This window comes from Triticum aestivum, chromosome 7D (assembly GCF_018294505.1).
Source record: "Triticum aestivum cultivar Chinese Spring chromosome 7D, IWGSC CS RefSeq v2.1, whole genome shotgun sequence".
NCBI classification, from domain to species: domain Eukaryota; kingdom Viridiplantae; phylum Streptophyta; class Magnoliopsida; order Poales; family Poaceae; genus Triticum; species Triticum aestivum.
The window spans coordinates 454,613,356-454,623,557 of NC_057814.1; the positions used below are offsets into that span (position 1 = coordinate 454,613,356).

The 10,202-nt window shown below is 45.7% G+C and overlaps 1 protein-coding gene across 2 annotated transcripts in view; it reads left to right on the top strand.

Annotated features, from left to right (window-relative positions):
- The window catches only part of LOC123164447 (protein argonaute PNH1), a 14,728-nt gene extending 7,019 nt beyond the window's left edge, over positions 1–7,709 (top strand). The window contains exons 2-23 of one of the 2 annotated variants that reach the window (XM_044581946.1): positions 1,346–1,817; positions 1,917–2,128; positions 2,228–2,374; positions 2,495–2,628; positions 2,731–2,840; positions 3,005–3,111; positions 3,363–3,501; positions 3,638–3,754; positions 4,043–4,150; positions 4,242–4,313; positions 4,413–4,535; positions 4,639–4,798; positions 4,888–5,009; positions 5,117–5,254; positions 5,327–5,469; positions 5,552–5,614; positions 5,825–5,888; positions 5,967–6,102; positions 6,501–6,574; positions 6,932–7,026; positions 7,126–7,157; positions 7,281–7,709. In XM_044581946.1, coding sequence (XP_044437881.1) covers positions 1,425–1,817; positions 1,917–2,128; positions 2,228–2,374; positions 2,495–2,628; positions 2,731–2,840; positions 3,005–3,111; positions 3,363–3,501; positions 3,638–3,754; positions 4,043–4,150; positions 4,242–4,313; positions 4,413–4,535; positions 4,639–4,798; positions 4,888–5,009; positions 5,117–5,254; positions 5,327–5,469; positions 5,552–5,614; positions 5,825–5,888; positions 5,967–6,102; positions 6,501–6,574; positions 6,932–7,026; positions 7,126–7,157; positions 7,281–7,450 — 2,859 coding nt within the window. In that variant the 5' untranslated portion in view covers positions 1,346–1,424 and the 3' untranslated portion in view covers positions 7,451–7,709. Of the gene's footprint in view, positions 1–965; positions 1,818–1,916; positions 2,129–2,227; positions 2,375–2,494; positions 2,629–2,730; positions 2,841–3,004; positions 3,112–3,362; positions 3,502–3,637; positions 3,755–4,042; positions 4,151–4,241; positions 4,314–4,412; positions 4,536–4,638; positions 4,799–4,887; positions 5,010–5,116; positions 5,255–5,326; positions 5,470–5,551; positions 5,615–5,824; positions 5,889–5,966; positions 6,103–6,500; positions 6,575–6,931; positions 7,027–7,125; positions 7,158–7,280 lie in introns of those variants that run through there. The other variant, XM_044581947.1, reaches the window with a different exon arrangement.
- The last annotated feature ends 2,493 nt before the right edge of the window (positions 7,710–10,202 follow it).

Below are 10,202 nucleotides of genomic sequence, written 5' to 3' on the forward strand. Positions count from 1 at the left end.
GCTGTTTTGTTCCGTTCCATGACCGTGGGCGTGGTGTGCCAAAGATGAAGGAATATAGAATGCGTTTGGGCCATGAGGTTTCTATTCTGGAACAGCGGGGCGGAGCGCCTTCCTTGCTGCTGTTGGTCGGGTGGCACGCTGCCAAAGCGTCCGCGCGGCCACCGAGGCTGTTCGAGGACGTTTGCCGGTGCTTTGTAGCAGCGCAGCGCCGGTTTCGTCGTTTGTTTAGGCGCATCCTAGCGTCGGGTTTACGGTACTGGTCACGGGACCATCACCGCCAGCTTGAGTTCAACCGCTGCTAATCCAACGTTCGTACAGGAATTTCATCCATCAAGTAGCATGACTTTGACATGATGTGAAAAAAAAGGTGTCAATTTGGCATTGACAATATTTCATGAAAGTTTTGTCTAGAAAAAACCGCCTGAAAGCTGGGTTGAAGAAAGAAAAACATCCCCCGCAGAAACTTTGACAATCTTTCTAAAAACACATTTGCGAATATCGCACAGGAATTTCATTCATGAAGTGGTATAACTTTGACAATCATTGTAAAAAAACACATCCAGGAGGAGCACAATGTTAGATTCCACAGTTTTGCACAATCGCGCACCACGGCATCATGTAGCGCACGCCATCTAGAAAAAAAAAAAACACGAAGCACACATGCTCTCTTTTTGAAGAGACAAACTAGTAGCCCCTCTTTTCTTTTTTTAAAGAAACAATCTACGACCTGCTGCCTGCGATGGACAACAATGGTAGTGGAGTACAACGCACTAGCGGCCAGGCGCACGAACATGCGATACACTTTTCAATGAAAATTCCCATCACCCGACCGACCTCCCTTCGATAACACCATCCATCAGAAGAAGCTCATCTCCCCACTATACTACTTAATCCATCCACACGGCCCATACCGATACTACCGTTTCCTTTCCTTTTCCCCCGCCCTCCGCCGTTTGGTTTGTTTTCTACGACGCCTGCCACCTTTGGTAAATCCCATCCCGGAGGGAGGGAGGGAGGATTAATTGGAGGAGCGCCGTGCGCCGCACCGCAGCCGCAGCGGATGTATTTATCACGGAACCCCCACCCTGCCTGCCTGCGATTGCGGCCACAAGAGGAGCACAAGAGGTCAAACCTGCTGCTGTGGCTGCATCAGTGCCGTGCCGGTTCTAATGCCTTTCTGTCCCGCGCGCCCCCCATTAACCCATCCTCTCTCTTCCTTTACCTTACCCCGCAGCCCGTTGTCTGTCTTCGGTTTTACAGTGGCTGGGTTCTCCTTCTTGCTTTGCTTCGCTTCGCCACCTTGCTGCTGATCGCTGCTGTGGTAACATTATAAGGCGCCGTGCAGGCAGCGTGCAGGGGGCCGCCCGCTCCGGTCCTGCCAGCGACCGCCTTGTCGGGTAACCAACTCGTCGCCAGCCGCTCACATGCTGGAGGTCCTGGAGATGACGCCGCCTCCGCCGCCGCCGCCGCAGCCGCGCCGCCACCAGCCCAGGGGAGGAGGGAGGAAGCAGCCGCTGCAGAGCAGCGTCGCGCAGCCCAAGGCGGAGGCCCCACAGCAACCGCCGCCCGACGGAGGCAAGAGGTGCGCCGGGAAGCGGCGCGGCGGGCGCGGGCGCGCCAGGCCCGCGGAGGGGCCGCGGCCGGCGCCAGGGCCTGCGGTCGAGCCGGCCACGCGCGCCGTCATTGGGCCGCCCGTGCCCAGCAAGGGGCTGTCCTTCTGCCGGCGGCCCGGGTTCGGGACCGTGGGCGCGCGCTGCGTCGTCAAGGCTAACCACTTCCTCGCCGAGATTCCCGACAAGGACCTCACCCAGTACGACGTAAGTGCTCCTCCGCCGTCCCGCCTCATGAGCACTCTATCTACTAGAGGAAGAGCACAGTCGATCGAGATAAGAAAAAAAATGCTGGCTTTCGTGCAGGTCAAGATCACGCCGGAGGTGACCTCCCGGTGCGTGAACCGGGCCATCATCGCCGAGCTGGTGCGCCTCTACCGGGAGTCCGACCTCGGAATGCGCCTCCCGGCCTACGACGGCCGCAAGAGCCTCTACACCGCGGGCGCCCTCCCGTTCGACGCGCGCGAGTTCGTCGTGCGCCTCACGGACGAGGACAGCGGCACCGGCGTCCCCCCACGGTACGCACCAGCATTTGACATTTCTTGTCCCACGCCCTCCTCCTTGATGGCAGCTCATGTCTTACTGTTTGCCTGGCCGACGACGTTGCCTTGCTGCAGCGAGAGGGAGTACAGGGTCGTCATCAAGTTCGCCGCGCGCGCCGACCTCCACCACCTCCGGCAGTTCATCGCCGGCCGGCAGGCCGACGCGCCGCAGGAGGCCGTCCAGGTCCTCGACATCGTCCTCCGGGAGCTCGCCAGCCAGAGGTATTCACTCACTCGGCGCCTGGATTCAAATTACAACGGCACGCATCACCCGTTGCACCTTCATTCAAGCTTGTTGGATTGGATGGAGCTGAGCTGATGGTGCCTCCTGTGCAATGCCAGGTACGTGGCGATAGGGCGGTCGTTCTACTCGCCGGACATAAGGAGGCCGCAGCGGCTCGGCGACGGCCTGCAGTCGTGGTGCGGGTTCTACCAGAGCCTCCGGCCGACACAGATGGGGCTGTCGCTCAACATCGGTGAGATGAGATGCTCGAATATCTGGTGGCCTCATGCATGTGATCTCCTGCTCTTGTCCTGTGCTTGCTGCTTGCTTACATGGCGATTGACGTTGATGCCAGATATGTCGTCCACCGCGTTCATCGAGGCGCTGCCGGTGATCGACTTCGTGGCCCAGATACTGGGGAAGGATGTCATGTCAAGGCCATTGTCCGATGCAAACAGAATTAAGGTAAATTGTCGCTGTGGGGAACAAGGAATCTGGCATACTACTGCAGCGGCCATGTACCAGCTGCTATTTGCTTGCTGTTGGTTACAGACTGTTAGCTGGTTCGTTCATGTCCTTTTGATTGTGCCGTGTTGCCTAACGAAGCAATTTGCCTCAATGCCAAGCAGATCAAGAAAGCGTTGCGGGGCGTCAAAGTCGAAGTTACTCACCGGGAAAATGTAAGGCGGAAGTACCGCATTTCGGGGGTGACAGCACAACCAACTCATGAACTCATGTAAGTTTAGATTCTACTTCATTCCGTTGCTCCGATGTACCATCATCATCTGGCAAGTTTCTACACTAAGCTTTTCAGCAAACACAAAGGCCTCTTGATTCGTAGTCTAAGCCTACCCTAAAATTCAAACCGCTGACTTCAATACATTGATTGGATCTCATCAGTAACTAGAGGGAGCCTAAATGTATGTACATGAGAGCCTGATTGCTAAAAATGTGCCCAACTGCGGTTGATTTTGCTTCTTTTGACAGTTTCCCAATTGACGATCAAATGAATATGAAGTCTGTCGTAGAGTATTTCAAGGAAATGTACGGGTTTACCATTCAGCAATCACATCTTCCTTGTCTTATGGTTGGAAACCAAAAGAAGGCAAACTATCTACCAATGGAGGTAAGCTCGGCAAATCACAAGTCATGTTAGGTGGCCAATTTGTATATTGCAATGTTTTTCACTTCCTCGGTACAAATTGTAATGCTAGTATCAGTGTTAAACAGATTAATTGTGTTCTCGTGACTTTTCTTACCAGGCCTGCAAGATTGTTGAGGGTCAGAGATACACAAAGAGGTTGAATGAAAAGCAGATCACATCACTGCTAAAGGTTACATGCCAAAGGCCTAGAGAAAAGGAAATGGATATTCTACAGGTCCAGAGTTTTCTCCTAATCGCATGAATACATGCATATACATTTACATGTGATCCGCTAGGGTTTTGTACAAAACTGATGGTCTTGTTAAACAAGTCCTGTGCATTGCTGGACATGCATGCAGCATGCTCAAGCTCATTAATTGTCCTATCCTCAAGTGTTTGTTTTTATTTGCCTGTGGTCCAAACTTCCCATGACATGCTACTAGGGTTTTTCTTTAATGGAAGAATTTTGTTGATCAACACTGTTGTTAAATCAGCTCAGGTTGCTAAATGAATTTGTTTTCAGACAGTTCATCAAAATGGATATGACCAAGATCCTTACGCAAAGGAATTTGGGATCAACATAAGTGAGAAGCTAACATCTGTTGAAGCGCGCGTCCTTCCTGCACCTTGGGTAGAATTATGATTGTGCAGTGTTATTCTTGTCTATAGTTAGCTGATACTCTTTGCTAATAATGTGGGACATGGTTTTTTGTGCATTACAGCTGAAATATCATGATGCTGGAAAGGAAAAGGAGTGCCTGCCACAGGTTGGTCAATGGAACATGGTGAACAAGGTTAGGTTCTATTTTTGCAGCAGTTGCACGCCTCATGTCCTATTTATCATGGTGCTGATCACACTTTGTTTACAAATAAAATAAACTCGCCTTTTTCAGAAAGTGATCAATGGGGGCAAGGTAAGCCACTGGGCTTGTATAAACTTCTCAAGGAGTGTTCAAGAAACAACTGCACGCGGATTCTGCCAAGAGTTGGCACAAATGTGTCAAATTTCGGGCATGGTAGTGTAACCCTCATTTCTGATAATTTTTGACACAGCTGAGAGGCCTTTGTAAATTGTCATGCGTACCATGTTGTTTAGTTTGATCTCCGCTGTTATTGCAGGAATTCAACAGTGAACCTGTGCTTCCAATATATTCAGCTAGACCAGATCAAGTAGCGAAGGCACTAAAGCATGTGTATAATGTAGCACTACACAAACTCAAGGGTAAAGAACTTGAGCTTCTTTTGGCCATCCTACCAGACAATAATGGAGCTTTATATGGTAAGTGCCAATCATGCTAATTACTCTGTGTATTTTCTTTTCTTCTGAATTCTCTTATATTGTGTTGAATCATAACTCCATTTTTGCAGGTGACATCAAACGTATCTGTGAAACCGATTTGGGCTTGATATCTCAATGTTGCTTAACGAAACATGTTTTTAAGATCAGCAAGCAGTATTTGGCAAATGTCTCGCTTAAAATCAATGTTAAGGTAATTATTTACTTTATCACCTTATTTTACATCTAATGTACTGTAGACTATAATCTAGTAATTTGCTACAATGCTAATTTATTACATCTTGATATGATTAAATTCAGATGGGAGGAAGGAACACCGTGCTCGTGGATGCGCTAAGTTGGAGGATTCCGTTGGTCAGTGACATACCAACTATTATATTTGGCGCAGATGTAACACATCCTGAAACCGGGGAGGACTCTAGTCCATCCATTGCTGCAGTAAGTCTTGGAGACTTGCTCTGCTTATTCCACATCACTATGCATTGCCCTTTTCTAATTAGCTGCTTGCAGGTTGTGGCTTCTCAAGATTGGCCGGAAGTTACAAAATATGCTGGATTGGTGTGTGCACAGGCACACCGACAAGAGCTCATTCAGGACCTTTACAAAACATGGCATGACCCTCAGAGAGGCACAGTAACAGGAGGCATGGTCAGGTATTTATCAAGAAACACTTTTTGAAAACTAGTAAAATTACTTTTTCAATGAGATACATGATGTATTTATTTTGCTGTGCAGGGAACTCTTAATATCCTTCAGGAAGGCCACGGGACAGAAACCACAGAGGATAATTTTCTATCGGTAAGCTAGTGCAGAAGTAAAAGATACTCCCTCCGTCGTCAAAAACGCTCTTATATTATGGGAGGAGGGAGTAATAGATAGTCAAACACAAAAATGTTTAGGTTTGGCATCTTTTGTCAAGCAGAGTAAAAAAACATTTCAAGGCCTTTTTATGTGGCAATTAAACTAGCTTATCTGGAACTTTATTAATTAAGACTATCTTTCATCCAGGGATGGCGTTAGTGAAGGCCAATTCTACCAAGTTCTCCTTTATGAGTTGGATGCTATCCGTAAGGTAGGATGCACTTCGTATTTTCTTATGTACATGTTCTAACCATTTCAGCAGACTTGTCTAACAAATGCTTTCTTCTAGGCTTGTGCGTCCCTAGAACCAAATTACCAACCTCCTGTAACGTTTGTGGTGGTTCAAAAGCGTCACCATACAAGACTGTTTGCAAACAATCACAAAGACAGAAGTAGTATGGACAAAAGTGGAAATATTTTGCCTGGTAATCATCTATTCATGACATCTATATGTTTTAAGCTATGGGATGTACTGTACACTACAGCTCAACTAATATGTTGTGAACTTTTTGGTATTTTAACTGATTATATGTAATACCCCTCTGATCCATATTAATTGCCGCTGATTTAGTACAATGTGTACTAAATCAGCGACAATTAATACGGATTGGAGGGAGAACTACTTTTTCATGATATGCATTCAGAACCACAGTTTGTTGAAACTATTGAAACACAATTTGGGTAAGCTAAATAATTTTCAGAAAGGAAATTTGGGTGTGCTCATTGTAGGACACTATTTTTGTGTGTGTATAAGATACTGTATGTAATATGTATTTCCATTGTCTTGGTAATACAAGGACTAATTGCTTGGGAAAAATTACAGGAACTGTTGTTGATTCGAAGATATGCCACCCAACGGAGTTTGATTTCTACCTCTGTAGTCACGCTGGAATCCAGGTAAGAATATTGTACTGGTCCTTGCTGACGGCTGACAAATACTGAATTTGTCGTTGCTCTGGTCCCGTGCCTTTGTGGTCAAGCATTTGAATAGACTTGGTACTCTCTTTTCAACAAAGCTCTCACTGCACCTAGTTACCTAGCAGAGGAGACATGGTAAAAGGAATAAACTAACTGATAGTATGCCAAAAAATTTAGATCATGTGAATGTACAAACACATAAAACTTCCACTTCTTTTGGGAAAAGCTTGTACTGTACCTGCAAAAGTGCTGTACTAGAAGTATGGGAATATTTACCCCAGATTCTCCACCCTCTTGTGATTGACGAAATGACTGATGTGTGAGTTCTCTCACCAGGGAACAAGTAGGCCAGCTCACTACCATGTCCTCTGGGATGAGAACAACTTCTCAGCAGACGAAATGCAGACGTTGACAAACAACCTTTGCTACACGTACGGCATGACTGCTCTGTGTTATGTTTTGTCTCTTGCTCTTCACACTTGGATCTTCTAAGAACTGTCTGATCTGAAAATTTTATGCTGATTTTGCAGTTACGCACGCTGCACGCGCTCTGTTTCCGTCGGTATGTTCTTCTGTACTAGCCGAAACATTCTCCAGCTTCTTTGTTTATTTACAAACATCGTAAGTTCACATACCTATGTCGCAAATCTGAACCGTGCTGTCTTTGTCTTTGCTGCTCCAACAGTCCCACCTGCATATTACGCGCATCTGGCTGCGTTCCGGGCGCGGTTCTACATGGAGCCGGAGCTGTCGGAGAACCACACGTCGAAGAGTTCCAGTGGCACGAATGGTACCTCCGTGAAGCCTTTGCCCGCTGTGAAAGAGAAGGTGAAGAGGGTGATGTTCTACTGTTGACAAAGGGACTAGTTTTAACTACTCACAGTTATGTGCCTAACACTGTAGAATTTAGCAGTAGATGTTAGGTTAGCTTTCTCCCGGAAAGGAAAAGAAGAGAAGATCATTTCTGCATTTTGGACCCTGAACAATCTCTCGACTACCTTTAGTACTCTGAAAGCATGTATAATAGTAGTTCTTGCTTGGGTCAGATGTCATCCAGTTCCAGTCTGAAAGAAGTTAGGCTAAGATGGTATTCAAGTCTCATTTCGATCTTCAAGGATGGTTCATTCACTAGCATAACTGACTTGCATGCTTCTCATCGGTGCATCTGAAATAATTGCTCTGATGCTTTCCCATGACAACAAAAATGAACATCTTCATAAAATATAATTAAAGAGTATAGAAATGGAGTGGAACAAGAACATATCTATCTATCGATACTAGACTAAGGTGACAGTGTACACCCAGCGTCGAAATAGCAGCGCTCATGATCATGATTTTTTTTCTAGGGTATGTATGATAAGGTGCTCTGAAAATACCAATCTGAATAATGAGACGCACAATGATAGTTTCAGTTAATAGTACCTTCTCAGCTACTCCAAGTTTCCTTTTCATAGATGTTATACTAATGATACGACGGGATTGATTTTGTGTCTCAAGAAATATTGACAACTTCTTTATGGCTATATGTACTGCTATTTTGGGGCTGGAAGCATAATATGTCCTAGATGTTGTCAACACACTTAACAGGACCTTATTTATTGTATCATAATTAAGTTTTTCCGTAACGATACCCATACAAAATGAAGGTAATAGGCAGTACTAGCAGGTTACCTTCATGAAAAAGTAAAGTTGTCAGTTTATGGTGTGTCATTCTGATTTTCTCCCACATAAGTACCATGACATGTATGAAATGAACAAAGCAACTGAAAATGCAAATGCAGCCAGCAAACTGCTATATTGTCACCAGCTACAAGCCTTGAATTTTGCCTCGTATGGTAAACTGAATCCTTGTTTGGTTAATTCACCAAACCCAAACAGTGGCTTGAATTGATATTCTGTAACTTGCGGATCAACTTATGTGATCTCCTGAACAATCTTCTGAAGATAACGTACTGCATTACGGTCAATAAAATTCTGGGTGTTGGACAGTTCCGGCTGAAATCCATCAATAAGGGCAAGCCAAGTATTAGCTAGTTGACTAAACGACCAACTTCATACGGTCTCATCATAAGGTTAAAAATGGTCACACTAAAATTTGATACATTATCAGTAGTGTCAAGGTGCATATTAGCCCATGTGTATATTTATCTGCAACAGAAATAGGTGAAAGCTACTAATAGCTCGATAACTAACCTTCATTCCTTCGTTTTCAGAAATGTACGTCGTTTCATTGCAGGAGTTAAATAAACAGTTGTTTGACAAGTCTCACTGAAAACGTTCAAACAAATTAATAACAGATATAAGAGGTGGCTCGCAAACGAAACAATAGGAAGAAACCAGCTCCACTAAGTAGACTGTGGACCATACCTGTGATCAGTTCCTGAAACTAAGTAGTACTCCTTCCGTAATCTAATATAAGAGCGTTTGGATTACTAAAGCAGTGATCTAAACGCTCTTATATTAGTTTACAGAGGGAGTAATCGTTATCCAGGATCAAATCAAGTAACTGTGGAAGATTGTACATTTGAAATTCTGAATACCTCTGTTCTGAAAGTTTTAGTCCATAGGTCTCTAGGAGGTAAAAACAAGGTGGAATTTTGAGCACCTTTTTAATTGTTAACTGTAACGCCCACGATGCGGCTATATGTCCCACGTGTCGAGGCACGACTTAGAGGCATAACCGCATTGTGGTTTTGTCGCAAGAAGGGTCATCTTCACACAATCCCATGTAATGAACAAGAATGGGATAAAGAGAGTTGGCTTATAATCGCCACTTCACACAATACATAAATAAATTCATACATCATTCAAAATACACACATAGGTCCGACTACGGTCAAATCCAAACGAAAAGAAGATAACCCCAAATGCTAGATCCCTGATCGTCCCAACTGGGCTCCACTACTGATCATCAGGAAACGAAACATAGTAACGACCAAGTTCTTCATCGAGCTCCCACTTGAGCTCGGTTGCGTCATCTGCACTGGTATCATCGGCACCTGCAACTGTTTGGAAGTATCTGTGAGCCACAAGGACTCAGCAATCTCACACCTGCGAGATCAAGACTATTTAAGCTTAAGGGTAGGAAAGGGGTAGTGAGGTGGAGCTGCAGCAAGCACTAGCATGTATGGTGGCTAACATACGCAAATAAGAGCGAGAAGAGGAGCAACGCAACGGTCAAGAAGCTAGAAGTGATCAAGAAGTGATCCTGAAACTACTTACGCACAACCATAACACAAGAACCGTGTTCACTTCCCGGACTCCGCCGAGAAGAGACCATCACGGCTACACACGCGGTTGATGTATCTTAATTAAGTCAAGTGTCAAGTTCTCTACAACCGGACATTAACAAATTCCCATCTGCCACATAACCGCGGGCACGGCTCTCGAAAGTTTATACCCTGCAGGGGTGTCCCAACTTAGCCCATTATAAGCTCTCACGGTCAACGAAGGATATTCCTTCTCCCGGGAAGACCCGATCAGTCTCGGAATCCCGGTTTACAAGACATTTCGACAATGGTAAAACAAGACCAGCAAAGCCACCCGATGTGCCGACAAATCCCGATAGGAGCTGCACATATCTCGTTCTCAGGGCACACCGGATGAG